Raw genomic sequence first — 21,807 nt, 5'->3', positions numbered from 1 at the left:
ATTTGTCATTCTTTTATTTTTCGTTTTGTGTAATTCCATGTTTATATTTTGTAATATTGTTGCTCTCTTTTGCAATGATTCTGTTCATATTTGCAAATCAACCATTTTTCTCTCATTTTATTTTCAAAAAACAACTCTTTGTTTATGATTATTTGTCCATCACATTTTGTATATATTCATTATTATTTTTTGTGTTTGTATATTTTATGAATGATTATTCTTCTTTTTTGAAGTCAGAAGTTGCATCTTCATTTTTTTAAAAAACATTAATGATGAAAAATCAAACTCACACAATGAAAATGTCTCAATATTTTCTTTTCCTTCGAAAAAAAAAACATATTTGTTTATCACTTTTTGTCAAAATTATTACAATATTTTCCATAACTCAAATATGAACTATTAGAAATATAAAATGTAAAAATGCAGTCAAAACCGGATATAATCACATCTGGTTTTGCACAACTTTTTGTGACTATCTCCGATTGTGATAATGCACGATGCTGCTTCACACAGAAAAAAATAAAAATATATAAATAAATAAATAAATTTTGGGTCATTTTTTTTATTTCGAAAATTCTTCATTAAAACGCATTTTTCACTTGCTTGAACAATTTTGATAATAAATACTAAACCTGAGTGATGTAATGACCATTGACGAGAAAATTTTCAATTCTGACGGACTCAACAAAAATATTCACGTCAGTGATTTATTAAAGTTTAAATTTTCCGTGAAAGCTCAAAAAAATCAAATAATTCATTTGATTTCATTTTTAAATTTATTATTTGTACAATAAAATTAAAAGACTTTTTTTTATCACTTTTAATCAATGAAAAAATTACAATGGGAAACTGACGAATAGGCAAAAAAGGAATTTTAGATCGTCGGTGACGGTCATGACCGTCAGGGCAAGTCAGCATTTCAATGTTGGACAAAAAATTGAAATAAATATTAATTGGTGAAAAAGTTGCATTTTACAATGATGAAGGTGATATAGAATTGTGCGAAGAAGAATTTTAACGCTTTTCTCAAGTAATTATGGAACAAATCAAAATTGAACAAGTGCAACGAGAACACACGTGGAAAACTTGACCTCAAAAAAATTCAGCAATTTGTCCAGAATGAAATAGTATCAGAAAATGGTTTGTTTTTTTTATGATAAATTTTATAGAACTATTTTTTTTTAACAAGTTCACAAAGTTCACTAAAATGTCCAAAGCCAGTAGTCAGATAACAAACAACTCACTGTTTATCTTCATCTCTTTGTTGCGCACACAAATATGTTGAAGATTCGGCTTCAACAAATTCCTTTTCAATAAAATGTTATTTTCGTTTTTTTTCATTCATCTTTCTTTCCCGACAACGTTGAAAAGTTTTTATCAACTTCTTCGATCGACTTGAAGCGCCTGCCTTCCTTATCTTCATCACTTGATTATTGAGCGCAATTTTTTCAGAAACGCCTGCTGAACATCACGACTGAAGAATTTTTCTTCGAAAACGAGTGATAGAAAAAAGTTTTTTGGATATCATAAACATGAAACAAATTGTGTCTAGAATAACGATTGCGAAATGGAAGAATCATTCATTACTGGAAGAATTGAAAGATGATCAGAAATTTTTGATAAAGATTTTGCATGGAATGGTGAAAAGCACAAAAGTCTTTTATAACTTTGCAGAACTTTTTTCTCTCTCTTTGTCAACAGAAGATGAGGGCTGAATAGTTGTTCGAATGAATGAAATGTTTTAAGAAGTTTGACACTTCTTAATAGCTTTGAAAATAGATTCAATATTGAATATAATTATAACTTATTGTTAACAAATGCTCTCAAATTTTTCATATTTTTTCTTCAATATCTCACATCATATCTAAGAAATATGCAGAAGATATTTTTGAAGCACGTTGATTTTTATTGCTTTATAAAAAATACTTAATAATTTATCTCGAAATTTTTAAAAAAATCAACGTATTGTATTTTGTTGCTTTTGTTAACTTACAAATCTCAGAAAGCTTGCGAAATGAAACAGTTATCTGGTTTATTCATTTATCTTCTTTAACATCTTTTCTCTTAATTCAAATTTTTTTGTTTCTTTATTTTTATCTTTTGTATCATTCTTTTTCGAATCATCCCCGTAGAATGTCATTCTCTTTGATCCGCTTGAAACAGGTTTCGTTTGGGTTTTCTTTTCATGTCCACCAACATGTTCCGATCTCTGAGTATTCGCTTTTCTCTCTTTCTAATTCTTCGATTCTTCTTTGCTCATATCACATTCAGTGAATTTGGTGTTGCCCACAGAAAATGTGTTAGCAAAGGCAGATGTGGCGAATGAGATGCACCCGCAATTGGTGGAAGTCTGATGGTGTTGTGGAGCTGAGTTGATGTTGGTGATAGTGCAGTTGGTGAGGGAGAGGGAGAGGTCAGGGGAGGTTGCGGAGGAGAGGACACAGCTGGTGGGGGCGGCAGTGGAGGTGATGTGAGTGATGTTGGAGGAGTTGAGGGTGAGGGGGTTTGTGAGGGAGGTGATGTGGAAGATGCTGGGGCTGCTGAGGGGGAGACTGGTGATTGCTGTGTGGTTGAGGGAGAGGGAGCCAGCAGTGAGGAAGAAGAGGGGAGTTTTTATTGTTATGGAGGTTGTTCCGGTGATGGTGGTTGTGTTGAGGTTGAGGGAAGGGGAGTTACCGGAGAGGTGGAAGAGGATGGGGGTGATTTGGTTTGTGGAATTGTGCGCGATGGCGAGGGCAGAGACTGTGAGGGAGCCCTGTGTTTGTTGGAAGAGGGCAGACGAGGCAGATGGATCTGGCGAAGAAGATGCAGATGACAAGGATGAAAATGAAGAAAATGATGATGTTGATTGTGATGACTGTGAATATGAGATTGGTGGTTGAGGAATGCCACTGGAGGCGATGGTGGTGGCATCTGTTCCATTTCCTGTGATTTTAGTGTCAACTGCGCTGAAAGTGAGTGTTTGAGTTGGAACAAATGTTGAGGAAAGGAGGGTGAGAGAGGCGTCTTTGAGGAGGGAGATGAAGCCAGTGAGGGCATACTCGATGGTGGCACATGGGGTCTGTTGGGGTCTGCCACAGGCATCGATATCAGTTCCATTGCAGGCAACGATTTTGTTCTGGGCAATGAGGGGGAGCCAGCCATTATATTCAGCATTATCAGCTTGTCCATTATTATACACTCTTTTTGTTGGAGTTGTTGAGCCACAATTCTGAAATGGAGGTTGGGTGATTGCATTGCCACTGAAGAACACATCGTTTCCTCTGCCATTAGTTGCTGTGTTTCCATCGAAGAAACAGAATGTGATGAATTTTATTCCATTCATCCAATTAAAAGTGTTATAAAAAAACATTGCAGCACCTCCGTGTGTTGAAGAATTTGTCAATTTGTTGTTTATAAACTGGCAATCATCAATCAAAAATTGATTAGGCTTCACTTGAGGAGGCCAATTGAATGTTAGAGAACCAGCAGCATCACCACCAGAATTTGAAATGCATTTGCATTTTAAAAACTGAAATTGGCCGTTTGATGGAAAAGCACCAATATAAAAATACCAGCCAGTTCCGCACCAGTTTGTGATTGAACAACTTTCCACCCTGTTTTCTGAGAATGTCCAAACAGAATTTGATTGTGGACTTGTAGCATGGACTGCTCCTCCATGACCAGCCGAGCATCCCGTGAAATTGGATTTTACGATGTTGACGTTAAATAAATATCTGCAAAACAACGCCCCGCCAACATCACCACTAGAACTATTGTTGAATGAACAAGAAGCGATTACAAGATTTGCATTTGAGCATTCAACAAAAAGTGCACCTCCATTATCATTCCCACTATTTGAATTATTCCATTCACACCATTCGAAGGGATGGCTATTAAAATCGAATGAAGTCAGTCTTCCAGGTTTCGCTATTTGAGATTCTGTTCCTTCATGAACCACAGCAGCATTTGAAGAAGAGCATGTCTGAAAAATGAAGTTGTATGTTCTTAATTGAAGGTTGAATCGATGAAAGAGCGTGGGGACAGGAAAGGATGCGGAGGAAATGATGAAAAAGAGAAATCTTTTAAAATATTTTTTGATAAAATTCAACTAACATTCAAACATAAGAGGCATTCAGTGATTGTCTAAAATAAGCAATTAAGAAATGAAATACTTGAGAATAGCGGGCAGAGATATGAAAATTTGATTGAAAAAAGAAAAAACATCAAAATGAAAAATCAGAGAGTTTTAAATTATATTAAACCGTATAAGTGCTAGATACATCAATCGTTATGTAAAAAGTAGTGGAGTGACACATCATGAACATTATTGCGCAAATGAGGCGTTGGATCTCTGATTAAAAGCAACTCATTCTTAATTAAAAATTGAAATCGATTTATGGGAAAAAAAAATCAAATCAAAAATTGCACCTTTCAAAAAATTATTTCTAATAAACTTTTTATTCAAAAATAAAAAACGTTCACTATTAATAATTAAGTTATTTTTTTTCTTAATAGGAAAAAAAAAAAAAAAAAAAAAAAAAAAAAAAAAACCACTGACGTGACAAAAATTCACTGACGGACGTGAAGACAAAAATTTCATCATGTCACACAGGTTTTATAAATAAACATAATTAAGACTTATTTGAGCACATTTTTGAAAAAGTGAAAATTTTTAATTATTGATCAAAAAACCAGTCACTCACCATTTATGTTATTTGTTAAATGTTGGTAACAGTAATTCTTTAATTATAATGGTTGTTCAAGCAAAACTAATTTGTCTATCTTTTTATTGGGAATGCCTTTCGTTATTTCAACTTTTAGCACATCTTCATTTGAAACAGTAATAACAGGATATATTCCAAAAATGGACCTCCACTTCATTTCATCCTTCTTGTCTCGAAACATTTCAAAAACGAAAGTTTCATAAATTCGTTCCTTCTTTAACGCTTGCAAAATGAGAAAAGTGAAAATTCCTTCAAATGTTCCAATTGCAAAGGCTCTTAACTGCACACAGAGCCTTGTCTGCCAGATTCGAACAGGATATATAAGGAAAAAGGTTATCGAGAAAAAGAACATGTTGATGACTCGAAAGCAAGAAAAACGGGTCATGGATATACTGAAAAATATGAGAGATAAAAGAAAGCAAATCACACCGAAAACGGTTAGAGCCGTTGTTGTGAAAGTTTGTCATGAAACACATCCTCACAATTTTCATTCTTCATTCAAAAAAAGGCATGGGAAGGAATTGATTGTAGTCTCAACAAGCGTGAGAGATGAAAAAAGAATAAAAATATCGGAACAAAGCATTATCACTTGGAAAAATTATTTTGTTCAATATGTATGTGGAAAACATACATCCATGATCTTTTGTGCTGATGAATCAGGTTATCGCGCGCATGAAGACACAAGAAAGGTGAACCTTATTGTTGGAACAAATGAAAATCGTGAAAGTGATCGCACGCCTGTGGACAGAGGAGAAAAAACGATTTCATTTCTCCATTGCATTTCGCTTGATGGAACTTTTGTTCCTCCTTGTTTTCTGGTGCAAAAACCATTCAACATTAGATCCCTTCAATCTCTAGGCTATCAAATTGGAATTCATGGTTGCGTTGAAATCGGAAATTCGTTTTATTTTACAAAAGGAGTTGTTTGAAAACTGGATTGAGAAAGTTTTCATTCCTCATGTTAACATCAAAAGAATGATTTAACCAGATAAACATGCACAGGCTGTGTTAATGCTTGATGGTTGCCGAATCCACCTGTCGGACAACGTATTGACTCGACTTGCCAATGAAAATGTTTTGCTTTTGGTTTCACCTCCGAATACCACACATTTGCTGCAGTCATTGGACTTGTCAATTTTCTCTCTCTGGAAGCTTCAAATTTAACAGGTTAGGTCTGGTTCGACACACGACAGCATGGAACAACTTTTGTGGGTAGGAATGAACGCAATATTGCAAGTTTCTTCATCGATAAACATTTTTTCTGCTTTTAAAAAAAGTGGACTTGTGAATGATTTTCACAAGACTCCTTCAACTGCTCAGCTTTTCGAAGAAAGCTTCCATAAAGTGATCGAAATTGTGAAATTGGATAACAGATCATTGCCGCTTTCATGCACAAGAAAAACAAGACAAACAAAGGGAAGAGAATGGGGAATAATGAACATCGACAGAATGCCAGTTTATTTTGGACTTCCGCAATAGATTTTGCTTTTTTAACAACTGAAACGATGAAGAGTTTTTTCATTCGTGTTTTATCATACATTTCAAAAAACATGACATAAAAAAACAAAATACTCATCAAAAGTTTGATTTTCTAAATTTATGTATTTCATAAAGAATTAACAATTAACAAGAACAGTGAATATCTGATCGATTTTTCAATGAAAAAAGCACCCATAATGAAATGGGAAACAATATTTTGCTTTAAAAATTTTGTTCCATTCTTCTCTAACAAATGCTTTTCTCAATTTCGAAATTTTTCATTAATTTTTTGTATTGCAACTGTTTATAAAAAATGTCTTGATTGAAGAAAAAGTTTCGAACAAACACAGTTTTTTTCATATATGCAAGAATTTTGCCCCAAAAAAAATGTGATTATATGCGTGATTATTTTTGAAATCATAACTTTTTTCTGATTTTTTATTCCTTAGATATTTCAATTTTTTTTTCCTATCAATATAATCATTGAAACTTGAAGCAAAAATAGCCTTGAAAAAAAGAGGGGGAGGGGGGTGATCGAAATTTGGCCAGTTTAATTCAAAACTGAATTCAAAGTTCACAACAAAGATCAAAACAAAAAGGAAATTCAATTTAAAAAAACAACCATCCAAATTTTGAAAAAAAATTCAGGTTCAGTTTATTCTTTCACATTAAATAATTTTTTCATTAAATAAATGAAGAAGTGTTGATCTTATTCACTCCATGCTGCTTGCTCCTTTCCTTACGCATCCTCAAACTACTGGTATAAAGAACAACCAATTGAAGGAATTCAGGGCATTGGTTCAAACGCGTTCCTTTTGCAATTTGCGTTTTTAAACACTCAAATTATAACGAATTAATAGATAATAATTATTCAAAAACTTTTTATGGACCGATTTTTCGAAAAAATTTTTCTTGTTGAAAAAAATGACTTTTGAAAAATGACCCATAAAAACATGAATTTCAATAAAATTTATTCAAATTTAAAAGAAAACGTGATTTTCACACATCCAACGTGCTTTTATAATAATATAAATTTATTTTATTAATTAATTTTCATCAAAAAAAATATAAATCATAAATAAAAAATTAAATTAAATATCTATGATCTAACCCACAATAAAATTTTTAATATCTGGAAAATTTGAATATGCTGTTTAAGTTAAAATAGAACCTAAAAGTATGTAGTTCGTTCACTTTTATATGTTAATGTAAGTATATTATTATATGCTAACTTGTATAATGTTGAAAACAGATTTAATTATCAGTGACACAAACACATGCATTTTCACTTCCATGTTGTTAAGTTGAAAGATTAAAATTTCAAAATTGGTTTCAATGGAACGCAAAAGGTATTATATGATTCATAATATCAAATAAATATTCATTTTGTTTTTTTCTTTCAAATATTTTCTTTTCCTTTGATATGTTAATGTATTTTTTTATTAGACTCGATCAAAACATGCGTTTATGAATTAATCTTGCAAAAATTAACAATTATCACACAAAATTATTCAATGTTGGATTATAAAAACAATGAACTTTATAAAAGTTTGTCATTTTTATGTTTTTTAAAAAAAAAATGAAAAATTAGATTGATTTGGTTTTTCAATCTGAATTATTTTCATTTCATTTCCCAAATTCATATTTTTTATCCATTTGCACATCATTTGGCATGGTTCTTCTTCACTTCCACATATTACAACATCTAATTCACTGTTAGAGTAAAATAAATCAAATTCAAACAATTCTTTTTTTTATGGTAAAAAAAACCAAACTTTTATTTAGTATATGTTTTAATTTCTCAATATTGAGCCATTTTGTGTAAGTAATGTTTAATTTTGCAACATTGATTTATTTAAGCATGCTATGATCGAGCCTAATACAAAAAAATATAAATATTCCAAAAAACAAGAAAAAATTCGTAGGAAAATAGCTTAATAAATATTTATTTGATGAAAAAAACTATATAAAACCTTTTGCGTTCCATTGAAACCAATTTTGAAATTTTAATCTTTCAACTTAACAACATGGAAGTGAAAATGCATGTGTTTGTGTCACTGATAATTAAATCTGTTTTCAACATTATACAAGTTAGCATATAATAATATACTTACATTAACATATAAAAGTGAACGAACTACATACTTTTAGGTTCTATTTTAACTTAAACAGCATATTCAAATTTTCCAGATATTAAAAATTTTATTGTGGGTTAGATCATAGATATTTAATTTAATTTTTTATTTATGATTTATATTTTTTTTGATGAAAATTAATTAATAAAATAAATTTATATTATTATAAAAGCACGTTGGATGTGTGAAAATCACGTTTTCTTTTAAATTTGAATAAATTTTATTGAAATTCATGTTTTTATGGGTCATTTTTCAAAAGTCATTTTTTTCAACAAGAAAAATTTTTTCGAAAAATCGGTCCATAAAAAGTTTTTGAATAATTATTATCTATTAATTCGTTATAATTTGAGTGTTTAAAAACGCAAATTGCAAAAGGAACGCGTTTGAACCTATGCAGGAATTCAGTTGCTGATAATGCAACGAATGAGGTCATGGGAAAGATGATTTGGTGTTGATATGATGCAGCTTGATCAACAAAAAAATTGTTGCTTCTTCAACAAAGAATAAGAAGAAAGAGAAAAAGAGGTTTGGTAGAAAAAGATATTAAAGATATGACTTCAACAAGTGGAACAGTCAGAACAACTCGAAAACAAACGAAGTGAAAAAATTGGTAAATAGAATGGAGTTCAATGGACATTAAGGGAAGAAGAGATACAGCTGAACTGATGTATTGACCAGCGCGAAGAAGCGTTGTTATCCAGAAGCTCAAGTGCATCTTACCGTTTTTGATTTCCCTTTTTAGCGCAAACGGCCACTTGAAGCGGATGCATATGGAGCATATGAGGCACTGGAGGAGGTTTCAGACATGATGAGGCAGCAACATGTTGGAAAGGCCTATAGGCACAACAACAAGCAGAAAACTGTGCCTTGAGAAAATAAGAGAAACACAAAGCAGATAGAGTTTAGTGTTTTTTTGAGGAGATAAAGCATAAGCTCAGTTGATTCTTCTGATTCGGAAATACAAATAATTCCCCTCTTCTGTTCAATTTCCTTATCGTTATAATTCCAAGATAGGTGCCTCGAACAAAGAAATGATCCCACATCTCTTCAGTCCACTTGAGCTGAAGTTGCGAGCAGAAATGGAACACAAAACGAGGAATTTGTGAAATCTCCCAAGTGTCTGTCTTTTTTGACTGAATACAAACATGTGCGCTTTGTGAAACAGGTTGGACGAGTGTTCAATTAACAATGATGGAGACGAATTGAAATAAGAAGAAGTTGCTTGTTGTTAATGTCTCACAATATTCTTCCCCTTTCCAAAAGCAAACAAGCCCCTTTGTTCTTTCTCCCTCTGTTTGTTCGAATAGATCTGCAAGAACAACCTTTGAAACTTCAGTGCCTCTCCTTCGAGCTCTTCTTAACCGCTCTCGAGCTTCAAATGAAGTTTGTGGAAGGTTAAAATCCCGTCTGCAAAGTTAAACACAAGACTGACATCCAACTCAAGAGACAGCTGAGGCTTTTTGAAGAAGTGTTCTTTGCTCCTTAAACCAGCTGTGAAGATGAGCTGTTAGTTAAAATGGATGATCGAATTCGCCATTGCAGACGCTTCTGCATGTGGGAAAGATGGAGGACATGTATTTTCAAAGGTGGTTCCTGTGTTGTTGTTCGTGATAAACTCTTCCCCATCACAGGCGCACTTGATGAAGCTCCTCTCGCTCTTGTTGAGATATGCTCTGTGAAAAAAGTCGAAGAGAGGGAGAGAGGAACGAAAAGCTATCTGCTAAACTGCCAACTTCAACACATTTTTTATGAAACTTTCATCGATCGTTATGAGTTGGTCGAATACAGCTGTGTGAATGAAAGAAGAAAGATGCTGAATGGAATAGGGCATCTCTCAAGGAGAGGTCTATGGTTCAATACTCGAACAGCAACTTTGTGCCCATCACGATCGCATTCTCTTTCTTCACCAACTTCTTCATCGCAACCATGTGCTTTGATCGCTTCAACCTTTTCTTCTCACATTCTCATACTCATTCTCTCTCTTTTGATATTTATCTTCCGCTCATCCTCAATACAGATGCTGTTGCAGAATTAGCAGAGCATCTTCTGCTGCTCTTTGAAACATTATCGTCTCCATCATTCAATTCATTGGCCGTTCTGTATCTTTCGCCTGCTGTCTGCTTGATGGCACACTCACTTCCAGTGTGTAAATTGTCCATTACGGCATTCCATAATCGCAACATGCTGTGCTCAAACATTTCTTTTTTTCTTCACGGTTCATCGTGTTGATCATTTTTGAATGGATGCTCATAGGCAAGCCGACTTCAACTGAAAGGGCAATCATGAGAACAAAAACAGCCTTGGAAGAGGAAAGAAGATCATGATGGAGAAGATAGGTGAGTCAAAAGACAGCGATGATTGTTGATGTATTGAAGAGGAGAAGCAAAGTCTGTTGCAAGTTGAAGGCTCGCGAGAAAATGAAGAAAATGAAGTATTTGCAGAATTTTTGAATAAAGAAGAAATGGAAGAAGAAAATGATTAGATTGAAACAGAAATGCAGACATTCGAAGTGAGACAGAAGAATGTTCAGTTTCAGAATCTATCTTTCGTGTGGTTTTCTACTGAATTATCTCTTGTATTGAGCTCATGTCAAAAACTTGCGATATTCTCCTCCTCCTCTTTCATGCAAATGTGCAGGTTGAGAATCAGTCAACCTTCAACGAATGACACCAGGTCGCTCAACAGCAGTTCGTCTTCTATTTTCGGATTGCAAGCCGTTTCAGAGGAGCTTGCCCGAGACAACACAGAGAGAAGAGAAGGAAGCCCATCATCAAACAGCATTTTGAGAATCGGTATCTTCCGTGACGAGCAGATAATCATCTTTGTGGTCTTCGCCTTCGTTGTTGGATCAAAGATATGTTAAAAAAACTTCCTAGCTTCTTCATTGATCCTGTTCATCTGTTGCTTGTTTCTTTCACTCCTCAGCTTGTTCGGCTGCACTCACTTTGTCTCCTGAATCTGTTTCAGAATCTCGTTGTTTGCTTTCCATCGAAATAGAATCCTCTTTGTTGGTGTCCAAAACGCGATGCAATTCATTGCCCAAGTGTCTGTATTCTGTCTGATTGCACAGCCCATCATCGCTTCCACACACCGATTGAAAAGAGACGCCTGATGTGGAGCTTTGATCTCTGTTTCCTCTTTGTGATGGATACAGCGAAATTGAAATCATACAGACATGTGAAAAAGATACCTCAGCTCAGAATTCATCTCGCCTCAATCCTTCATTTGTCGCTGAATTAATAGAAGAAGAAGAATTAGAAAGTTGAACAATTAGAGTTGCTTGAAACGAGATCCGTACTCATTTCGCTGGCAGATTCAATTTGTCACCAGACTTCATATCTTCGTGTCAAAAGACCTTTCTGTGTGCATGTGAAGAGGACAATGACAAACAGTGCTTGTATCCTCTCACCGGTGCAATCAACAGCCCATCGTCTGCTCGCATCTACGCTGAAACATCTCGAAGTGTTGGAAACAGGTCTTCTCGAACAATAAACAAATAACTCCTCGACAGAAATGCTCAATGAAACAATCAATACCTGTTTTTTTTCTTCAGTTGCAGAACTTATTCCTTTTTCTTCTATATCCTCAGCTACAACTTTTTATTTTTCATGTTTCTGAAATAATTCATGAATTCTGTGTTTCTCATGAAAATTGCAAATATTTTTGGCATGATCCGATTATATCGGAACAACAAAAAATAATTTTAATCATTGTATTTCGATTTGTTATATATTATTATAAAAGAATATGCAAATAAAAATCCGCGGAAATTTTTTTATTTGAATGAAATTTTGAAGAAAAATATTTTCACCCATAATTATTTTTGAAAATTGTTTGTATTAAGGGTTCGTATTTTTTTGATCTCATAGCACGTGAACGAGATCTTCATGATGAGGAAACCATTTCTTCGCTGAACAAACTCTTCTTCGACGAAACAAGCACATGGGAATGGTTCAAAAGAGAAATAATAGCCATTAACCTCCCTATGTGCAGAATTCACAGATGCTATCAACGAATTTATAATGATTTGAATTATCACTATTTCTCTTGTCCAAAATGCAAGATTCGAAAAAGCATTCTTTCAGGAACATCTTTTAGCAAAATAAAAATTGGATAGGGAATTACTCTTCTGATTTGTTTACATCACTGGCAGGGGATTCAAAACAAAACAATTTCTTTGCTTTTTTCTGTTGATAAGGACACAGTCGGATACTGGTGAAGTGTGATTCGGTGCGCTTGCTCACAAATGTGGAACGAAAGACAGCAAGTTATTAGAGGCGAGGGAACAATAGTTGTAATTGATGAAGCAATTTGATGAAAACGGAAGTACAGGAGAGGAAGAAAGAAAAAGCAAGTGTGGATTTTCGGAGGGGTGGAAAGATTAGAGTGTGGTGGAGCGGGGAAACGGTTAATGGTTGTCGTTCCAAACAGAAAAAAGGAAACTTTGATTCCAATTATCCAGAAATACGTTAAAGTTGGAACATTAAATATTTCCCATGAATGGCGCGCTTATTCTTCACTAGAAACACTTGGATATAAGCATCAAATTGTGTGCCACAAAAGACGTTTCAGAGACCCAGAAACTGGTGCGTATACAAATACAATTGAAGGGTTATGGCAACATTTGCGATGCACTTTCCCTCGATTTGGAACAAGGATCAGACTTATGCATGACTATCATTCACTGTTTTTGGTGAAATCAACATTCAATAAAACGTTCATTCAATTAATAAAATATCTGTGCTTTGAAAAGGAAATTGAACCTGTTCAAATGGAAGAAGAAGAAGAAGAAATCGTTGATGAAGATGAGGAGATTCCAGATATGGATGATGTTGTCAATGAAGATAGCGATGTTGAATCTGATGAAGATTTCGGAGCAGGAGATGGAGCTAGTGCCTCTGAATATGAGCCTTAAATATTATTCTAATTTGAATAATATCATTTTAAAATGTTTTTTTTATATTTTCGAAGCTTTTCAAAAACAAATCAGTCACTTTTTCAATGAAAATTCGAAAATATTTATTTTTGATCAAAAAAATTTTTTATCATTATTTTCTCCAAAAACACGTTTCCGCAATTTATCATACTCATATTACTTATGTACAGCATGTATTATTATATTCAGTAAAGTTTCAGAGAAATCTGGGCATACCGATTAATTCGGATTATGCAATATTTTTAAAATGAGAAAATAATTCACTATATTCTGAATTTTTTCGAATAAAATGTTCATTTCAATTGAAGAATAATACGAAAGAAATTATATGACAAAGATCAATAAAATATGCTTTTGAATCAATGTGAAAACACAAACGAGCTTCTTACTTCTGAAAGTGCTTCTATTGAAAAAGTTGATTTGATGGACGAATTATGGAGGATATATGGCTTTCATTTGTTTTTAGGATAGAGTTTAATATGTTTATAAATTTATCATTCTCTCAGACATGTTATTTTCCCAAGAAGCTTCAGACGAAGATTATCAAAAATCTGGTGTAAAAAAGCTTATTGCTTTGATGTCTATGATGAACGGAGAAGAATTGAAAAGTATTTTTCGTTGGGACATATTTGGAAAACGTGATTACATTTTTTTGGACAACGAAAGAATTAATGAATCTGCAGTGACATTTCTTAAACATTTGAAATATTTTGGATTGTTAGCAGGTGCTCCTGTGAAATATAATTGTAATTTGCCGTTGTGGTTCATATTTGAAAGAATGGTTATCAAAGAATCACTGAAAAAAGAAGGAAAAAATGAAAGACTTCTTTCAGACATAAGCGAATGCCTTTTTATGCAAGATTGTTCAAAAGCCAGTGAAGACTTTCTCGTAGTCAGTGTGCCTTTTCTTTTGAAAGTGGCTTTAAATAAAGATGAAAGCGAAAAAAATGAGAAAGAAATGGAAATAGCCCTTCTGGCTTTGAGCAATATTCCTGAGGGAATGGTTTGACTTTCTTTTTATTTATTTTTTTATTATTAATTTTTATTAGGTTGGAAATAAAAAGATGTTTTTCAATGAGACTATAGAAATCATCCATTGCCATCAGGAACATCACTACCTAACACAACTTGGATACCAATCTGCTTGGCAGTTTTTGATAAAGCTCCATAATTTTAATGATGAATTTGAAGACGTAATAATGAATAAGCTGCATTTCTCAGGAGAAGTTGTCAGAGAATTAGAAGATCTAATGAAAAATGCACGCTTTTTGTTAATGAAAAAGATATCAAAAGATATAAAAGAAATATGCACAATAAAGAGATGGCTGAAGACAATCTCTTTTGTTGACGACCGATGCATAAATCATGAAGAATGGATTAAAATTGTCGAGTTCTGTGTTTGGATACAAAGAGAGGCTTCGCATTCGTTTGAATCTCTTTCGGATGATTGCTATGAACTTTTTGCTCGCATTTTGAATTGTTCTTCGCGACATGCTTGTCTGCAGAAAAGCAACATTTATGAAGATATTTTGGAGGAGTTGTGCCAGCCATCTATCGCAGATAATCCAACTGCGGAATATTTGAAATTTTTGCAAGAGTTTTCAGAAAGGTTGAAGGAAGAGATGGACAAAACTGGAGACCCGGTAGATTCTATAAGACTCAAAAGGATGCTATTTGACAAGGCTGAAGAAAAAGGATATGAAGACATCATCATTAGTTTTCTAGAAACGATACGAACAGTGAAAACAAGTTTTTGTTTTCATCTGTCTGAATATTACTCAGATTATTTTGTGTTCCTTTGAATCATGTGTTCCTTTTTATTCCGTTTTTATTTTTTATTTTATTTTATTATATTTTATTTTATTTTATTTTATTTTTCCTTGTTTTTTTTGAAGATGAAGATTTTAAAATGGGGTTCGTTGTGGTTTAGCTTCATTTCAGATCTGTAATTCCAACAATGCAAATAGAAAAATATATCTGAAGAAAATATATTCTTTTCTTCTTTTTTTTATTTTTCAATTTTGAATGATTTGCATGTGGAAAAAAAGAATGTTCAAAAAAGAATACTGAAACATGGAAACCGGGAATTCAAATGAAAAAAAAAAAGAAGAAGAAGAAAGAATTTATTGGAGATTGTGTGCGAATAAACGAGAAAACAGGACATTTTGTTAATTCGAATGATATTCATTCGCATCATTTCCAGAAGCCAACATTTCCAAATCAAAAACTTCCCTTTCAGAAATACTGATTGTTCTCCAACTGCATCATCACCAAATAATCATGTGTGACAAAATGATAAACATCTGCTCTCAATTAGCCTATCTCCATTTGCCATTTCTAACATTCCTTTATGGTAGTTTCCTTCTTCATTTCAGATCCTTAGCTTTTCTCTCATTTCCTTTTGACTCTTCTGCCACTCACAAAAGAGAAGTCGCATTGAGAAATCTGTCGCATTCCTTCACTTCAATCGTCCATTCCAAAATTAAAATTGTTCCAAGATTTCTTCTTTATTTCATCTGCACTTTATTCAACAGCCAAATGATAAAATGTCAGAATCACCTTTGTTTTTTGATTGGATGCCAACATCATATCCATTTAATTGCCTTATTGCTTAAGCTGCTTCTTCTTGACAGATGAGAAAATTGCCTTTTTGTTTGTGAATTGAAGTTGAAGACAAAACTTGAAGAAGAATTCACTGAGAGTTGAATAGAATGGATTACACAACATTTCTATTCAATAATTGAAGAAGATGAAAAAGAAGATGAAGAAGATGTTAAAGAAGAGGAAAAGAATTATACGATCGAAGACAAAATGATGTGAATTCGTCTGAATTGCATCTCATCACCTGAATCATTAATGATAAATGGAAAAAGAGATAATCGACGATTGATCAGCCGAGACGAAAGAAACTTTAAGAAATAATTTTCTGTCCAATTTAAAGGCTTTGCAAGTTTTCGGAATATATGCATCAGATGGCTAATATCTTGATCAAATGCCAAGAGAAGAAGAAGAAGAAGAATTTTACAAAGAAGAGGAGGAAAAAGAAGAACAGGAAGAAGAGGAAGAGGAAGTGAAAAGAGGAGGAAACAGAAAGAAGTATGTTTTTGCTGAGAATGAGGCTGAGCGAGAAAGCAGAAGGCAGCTGCTGTTGAATTCATCGATGGTGGTTGAAGTGTCTTTTGAGATGGCAATTGATGAGAAGGGGAAGAGAATTGTGGTGAAGCAGGAGAAGGGGAAGGAGAAGAGAGGGAAGATGAAGTTCTACAAGGTGGATGTTGAAAGCCTGTTCAGTGTGAAGCCGTTTATGAAAGGAAAAGATGCAGCAAAGGCATTTTCAATTGTGAAGCCAACGAAACAAATCGAATTCTCTTTTGAAGAAGCTACTTCATCCTCCTCCTCTTCTTCTTCTTCCTCATCTTCTTCCTCTTCTTCTTCCTCTTCTTCTTCGTCTTCAATTCATTTGATGCCGAGTGTAATTGTTCCTATGCCAGAAGAGCTGCAAACGCAGAATGTGTTTGTTGAGGCAGAATACGAAGGGAAGCGCTGTTCAGAGGCGCTGTTCAGGAGCGGGATGATTGTGGAGGTGTTTGAGGAGACAGGGCGGCTGGTGGCGAAAGAGGAAGCGACACATCTGCCGGCTGCAGGGGTGTATGTGAAGGTGTATGTGAAGGTGTATGCGAAGGTGTGCGGGAGAGGTGGAAGAGAAGAAGAAGTTGTGTTTGTGAAGGATGGGTTCACAGACTGGCGGGGCTGTTTTGACTACGCGTCTGTGAACAAGAGCACGAATAGCAGTTTGGGTGCTTGTGGACGAGCGAGCTGTGAAAGCACCCGCCGTTTTTCGATTTTGATTGCGAGCGACGATTTGGGGTGTGTTGTGAAGGAGGTTGATGCGCCAGCTGAAAATTAGAGAGAATTATTATTTTTGTTTCATGCTAGATTTGAATAGATAAATTTTTTGGTCTTTTTGATGATAAACACTGTTATTTTCGTGTAAATGCAACGAGCATGTTGATTGAATTGCTTCTTTTTGTTCATTAAGTCCAACATAGTATTTTTTTTTCCCCTTCACCAATAGAGTTATTGTAATTCAAATGTTTCTTTTTCGAATCCTTTTGATGATTCCAACACAACAACTTTGCAATTCAAAATGAACATTTTCCTTTTTCATGAATCGAAAAAACAACTATTTAAAAAGCAAACTTTTAAAAAGGCATTCTGTTTGCGCGTCTTTTTTATGAAACAAAAGCACCCAAATAAATTTTTCAAAAATAAATTGCGGTAGCTGGGATTCGAGCCCAGGTTATCACGGCCACAACGTGAAGTACTAACCACTATACTACTACCGCTTGCTTTTCCAAGATTTTTCGAATTTATAAATATTACACTCTGCATAACATCATTTTGATCATTTCCTTCAATAAAGTATATGAATTCAAAATTTTAATAAAATCATTTATCACATGAAAAAACATTCTTTTGAAATAAAAATTTGATAAACAAAAATATTTTTTCTTTTTTTTTCGATATATCAAAAACAATTAATCAGAATCATCACTTTCTGCTTCTTCGATGGAAATACAGCCAAAAATGGCAGAGGGAATGATGCGTTCTTCAATAGCAGCAGCATCACTCAGTCTCCATTCAATCAGTGTGGATCAACAGCGCAAGCAAAAAGAGTGTGGAATCAAGGAACTACTGATAATGTTGAGTTCAATAGATGGACCCCTCTCACAACAACATTCAAAATTGAATCAAATAATGAAATAAATACTTATCAGTGAGGAATGACACAACTCAGTCCATGTGAAACAATTGAATTCGCTCTTGTTCGCATGACAGATCCCCAAGACGCCTGCCACCCTTCTCACCTCAACATTTATTCCAACTCAAACACTCACCTTCAGCATGGTTGACACCATAATCACAGAAAATGATAAACTTTTTCTAATTTCATCAGAATTTCTTCCATTTTCGTCATTTTTAATATTAAACTTTCCTCAATCGTTTCGTCTTATTGTGATATTTTCCATATCATAGAAAAATTCATGAGCTTTCATCTTCCTTTCAACTGGAGCTCATACCATCGCTTATTTTTTCAAAAACCTTAACAACAGCTCAGATAAAACTATTTCTTCGAAATTTCTTCATCAATTTTCACTTTTTCATCAAACGAAAATAAAGCTCATGAAAAAAGAATAATCTATTTCTTCTCTTCTATATGCACTTCTTCAATCATATTTGGCAATTTTCTTCAGATCAGATTTTCATCAGCATTCATATTTCAACATGCTTGTTTCCGATTCACTCAACTGCCTAATATAATTTCTCTTCTTATAATCCATTTCCTCAAAATTGCATTTCTTATTCAACGTTTCATTTTCAACAATTCACTGTAATTTCGTTGCTGTGAAATATGCAGAATGCCATTTTTGAAACCCAGCCATTCCAAACAAAAATTGCTTCAACGTTATTTCTTTTTCATCTGTGCCTCTTTCAGCTTCCAAATGAAAAAATCAGAATCATTTTCTTGCTGATAGTATGCCTTCTGGTCAGCTTTTCTCGGCTAAAAACAAAATCGTTTCCGTTACCATATAATTTCAGCTGACATTCATTAATTGAATAAGTGTTTCTTTGTATCTTCACAAATAGCAACGATAGATGAGGTCTGGCACTGAATTCGATGAGAATTCGAATGAAATGAAAAAAACAGTATCATTTTTGATATTCATTGAAGAAAAAGTTGAAGAAGAAAAGAAGGTTCACAATTGTTGAAATGAAGATAGATGCTGTGCGAATGTGTGAATGAATGAGGAAGAACGAAGAAAAAGAAGAAGAAGAAGAAGAAGAAGAAGAAGAAGAAGAAGAAGAAGAAAAAGAAAAGAAGAAGAAGAAGAAGAAATGAAAGAATACAAATTGGTTGATGATAATGATGTGGGAAATGAATGGGAAAATAATTTTCTGATCAAATTGTTGTTCTTTGGTTAATTGAGATATGTAAAGAAGTTTTGTTTATCTTTCTCTATTTTCATTTTAATAATCCTTTCTTCGCTTTTTTCTTCATTTTCATTCATTTCTCTCTTTCTTTCTTCCTCTCTCTCTTTCTTCCTCTCTCTCTTTCTTTCTTCCTCTCTCTCTTTCTCTTTCTTCCTCTCTCTCTCTCTCTTCTTCCTCTCGCTCTTCCCCATTCATCTTTTCTCCTTCTTTCTTCATCTTTCACTGTTCAATCTTTCCTCTCCATCTCTCTATATATCCGAAAAAAAAAAAAAAAAAAAAAAAAAAAAAAAAAAAAAAAAAAAAAAAAAAAAAAAAAAAAAAAATACTCTCTCCCTCTTCGCTCTAATCATTTTTGCCAATAAAACCTCATTCTCATTCTCTTTCTTTTCTTTTCCTTTCTCTTTTCCTTTCTCTTTTCCTTCTTTCCCTCTTCCTTTCCGCGCAATATCTTCTTCCCTCTGTTTCTTGCTCTCCTTTCTTGCTTCGTCCAGCAGCTGAATCAGAACTTGAGCAGCGCGTGGCTCCAGAGTGGCTGTGGCTGAGCTGCTGTTGCTGAGCAGTGGGGGAGGAAATGAGGAAGAAGAAGAAGAATGATAAGAAGATGTTGGAAAATGAATTGAGGAGGAGGAAGATGAAGATGAAGGAAAAAGAGGAGGAGGGAAGGGAGAAGATGTTTTGAGCAACTTCGAATTGATGTTGTGTGGAGGATTGAGAGTAATGGGACGAGTGAACCTTCGAGAATTCCTTTGATTGGCATTTCTATTTAAAGATGATGATGAAGAAGAAAGAGAAGACTTTTGCTTTGCTGGAAAAGCAGCGCAGAAAGATGGGCTGTAAGTGAAAGCGGGAGGAAGATTGGCAAACGAACGAGGAAGAGACAGAGGAAGAGGAGAAGGAGAAGAATTAGAAGAATGATTTGAAGAAGAAAGAGAATAAGAGGAAGAAATAATTGTACGTGGGGAGTTCAGCGATACACGCGGAGGAGTCGGAGGCTGAAAGAGGGCAGCTGTGAGATGTGTGCTTATGCTAATAGAAAAAGCCGAGGGAGAAGGAGAAGAAGAATTTGAAAAAGAAGAGGAAGAAAAAAGAGGAGGAGGAGAGGAAGAAGGCGATGACGATGACGATGATGGTGAGTTAGTCGCAATGAATTGATGAGTTCAGAAATATGCAGCTGATCTAGGATTGTATGGCGTATAAGCAACTGAAGGTAGCCGAACAGGATGTTCGTTGAAAGAAGAAATCGCTGATGCCTTTTGAAGCTTGCCTTCCGCTCTTTTCGCTTTCTGTGGCCTCGGTGGAAGCGAAGCCAGCAAACACAATGCTGACAGAGGCGAAGGATGCATATGAATCGTGTGAGCAGAGGTAATGTGCTCGTTCGGACGCCTTTTGGAAACAACCCCCTCGCGTTGCGTTGACAGCTGGATTGTGAAAATAGGCGATGGAGGAATTCTTTTTATTTGCTCCTTTGAGAACTGAACGAAAGACTCTTGCTTGAGTTCATTCTCCTTCTTCGAAGTCGGAGATGCATCCTCAAGTTCGATTGTTTGCCTCACAACTGGATGGTTGAAATGCTTCCGGATATACCTTCTTTTCAATATCAACGGCAAAAGAGACAAGAGACACGAGCTTCCGAGGTGTATCGTTATCATAAGAACAAATTGGGTTCCAAACTTCGAGTTGGAGATGTTGAATCCGGCCAGCCCCACGCCACAGACAGCTGACATCACAGTATAAAAGCAATGACGGAATGAAAAGTCGCTTTCCCAAAATAAAAGGACAACTGCTGCAGCCAAAGCAATTATCTTTTACAATAAAATTTTTCAAACAAAATTTTGTCAAATACTCAGCTCAGACATCATATGAATTAAAGCACACCAAAATCAATGAAAGATGCAAAACAAAATATGAGTAGTTTCTTTGAAAGCATCTGCCAATTTTGCTTTGTTTTCTCTTTTCATTTTCCTGCACAATGAACTTGTCCTCCACTTGAACAATCTGTTTCAACTCTTGATAATTCTGTATGCGCCCGATTAGCAAACGATCATTCTGGCTCATGCACAATTTGATCCGTAAACAAAAAAGTAAGTGTTCGAATTATTCGCATATGGGATGTCTTCAAAAAAAACCATTCAATAACTGAAAAACTTTCGATAATTCATTCGAACTATCAAAGTTTATTATTTCAATAAATTAAAATTAGCAAATTTGAGAAAGAGATTGATAATTCTGAATTAACGAATTCAGTTTGTGCAAAAAATACCTGACAAGATCGATATCTCAATGACCACAAGAGGAGAAATTCTGATAATTTTCCTCAAAATATATCTCATCAAAACAAACTCGCGTGACATAAAAGACTTTCAGGACAGCTTCGTTTGAGCTCAGAAAAAAAAATTTCGAAAATCTCGGAGAAATAGGATTTTGAGTTTCTCCGATATTTTCGAAATTTTTTTTTCTGAGCTCAAACGAAGCTGTCCTGAAAGTCTTTTATGTCACGCGAGTTTGTTTTGATGAGATATATTTTGAGGAAAATTATCAGAATTTCTCCTCTTGTGGT

General features: G+C 34.3%; 6 protein-coding genes across 6 annotated transcripts; 4 read left to right on the top strand and 2 right to left on the bottom strand.

Moving 5' to 3' along the window:
- Window positions 1-2,477: 2,477 nt before the first annotated feature.
- On the top strand, window positions 2,478-2,882 carry MONOS_13774 (uncharacterized protein; the record flags this gene model as incomplete). The annotated part of the gene is made up of 1 exon (XM_067866509.1): window positions 2,478-2,882. One exon carries the CDS (start codon window positions 2,478-2,480, stop codon window positions 2,880-2,882), a length of 405 nt encoding a protein of 134 aa, XP_067736475.1.
- An 8,352-nt stretch (window positions 2,883-11,234) lies between these two features.
- On the bottom strand, window positions 11,235-11,489 carry MONOS_11541 (uncharacterized protein; the record flags this gene model as incomplete). Its single annotated transcript, XM_067864081.1, has 1 exon — window positions 11,235-11,489. The coding sequence occupies one exon, from the start codon at window positions 11,487-11,489 to the stop codon at window positions 11,235-11,237; it is 255 nt and encodes an 84-aa protein (XP_067736474.1).
- A 1,242-nt stretch (window positions 11,490-12,731) lies between these two features.
- On the top strand, window positions 12,732-13,235 carry MONOS_11540 (putative ISXO2-like transposase domain; the record flags this gene model as incomplete). The annotated part of the gene is made up of 1 exon (XM_067864080.1): window positions 12,732-13,235. The coding sequence occupies one exon, from the start codon at window positions 12,732-12,734 to the stop codon at window positions 13,233-13,235; it is 504 nt and encodes a 167-aa protein (XP_067736473.1).
- Window positions 13,236-13,604: 369 nt separating this feature from the next.
- MONOS_16888 (uncharacterized protein) lies at window positions 13,605-14,498 on the top strand (the record flags this gene model as incomplete). Its single annotated transcript, XM_067869758.1, has 5 exons — window positions 13,605-13,704; window positions 13,763-13,864; window positions 14,174-14,259; window positions 14,306-14,406; window positions 14,465-14,498. 5 exons carry the CDS (start codon window positions 13,605-13,607, stop codon window positions 14,496-14,498), a joined length of 423 nt encoding a protein of 140 aa, XP_067736472.1.
- A 1,750-nt stretch (window positions 14,499-16,248) lies between these two features.
- Window positions 16,249-17,163, top strand: MONOS_11539 (uncharacterized protein; the record flags this gene model as incomplete). Its single annotated transcript, XM_067864078.1, has 1 exon — window positions 16,249-17,163. The coding sequence occupies one exon, from the start codon at window positions 16,249-16,251 to the stop codon at window positions 17,161-17,163; it is 915 nt and encodes a 304-aa protein (XP_067736471.1).
- Window positions 17,164-20,407: 3,244 nt separating this feature from the next.
- Window positions 20,408-21,305, bottom strand: MONOS_11538 (uncharacterized protein; the record flags this gene model as incomplete). The annotated part of the gene is made up of 2 exons (XM_067864077.1): window positions 20,408-21,052; window positions 21,126-21,305. 2 exons carry the CDS (start codon window positions 21,303-21,305, stop codon window positions 20,408-20,410), a joined length of 825 nt encoding a protein of 274 aa, XP_067736470.1.
- Window positions 21,306-21,807: the final 502 nt, after the last annotated feature.

The sequence above is a fragment of the Monocercomonoides exilis genome (assembly GCF_001643675.1).
Source record: "Monocercomonoides exilis strain PA203 chromosome Unknown scaffold1-2713096, whole genome shotgun sequence".
Taxonomy (NCBI): Eukaryota; Preaxostyla; order Oxymonadida; family Polymastigidae; genus Monocercomonoides; species Monocercomonoides exilis.
Note: the sequence above shows the minus strand (reverse complement) of the source record. Positions and strands in the feature narration are given on the sequence as shown.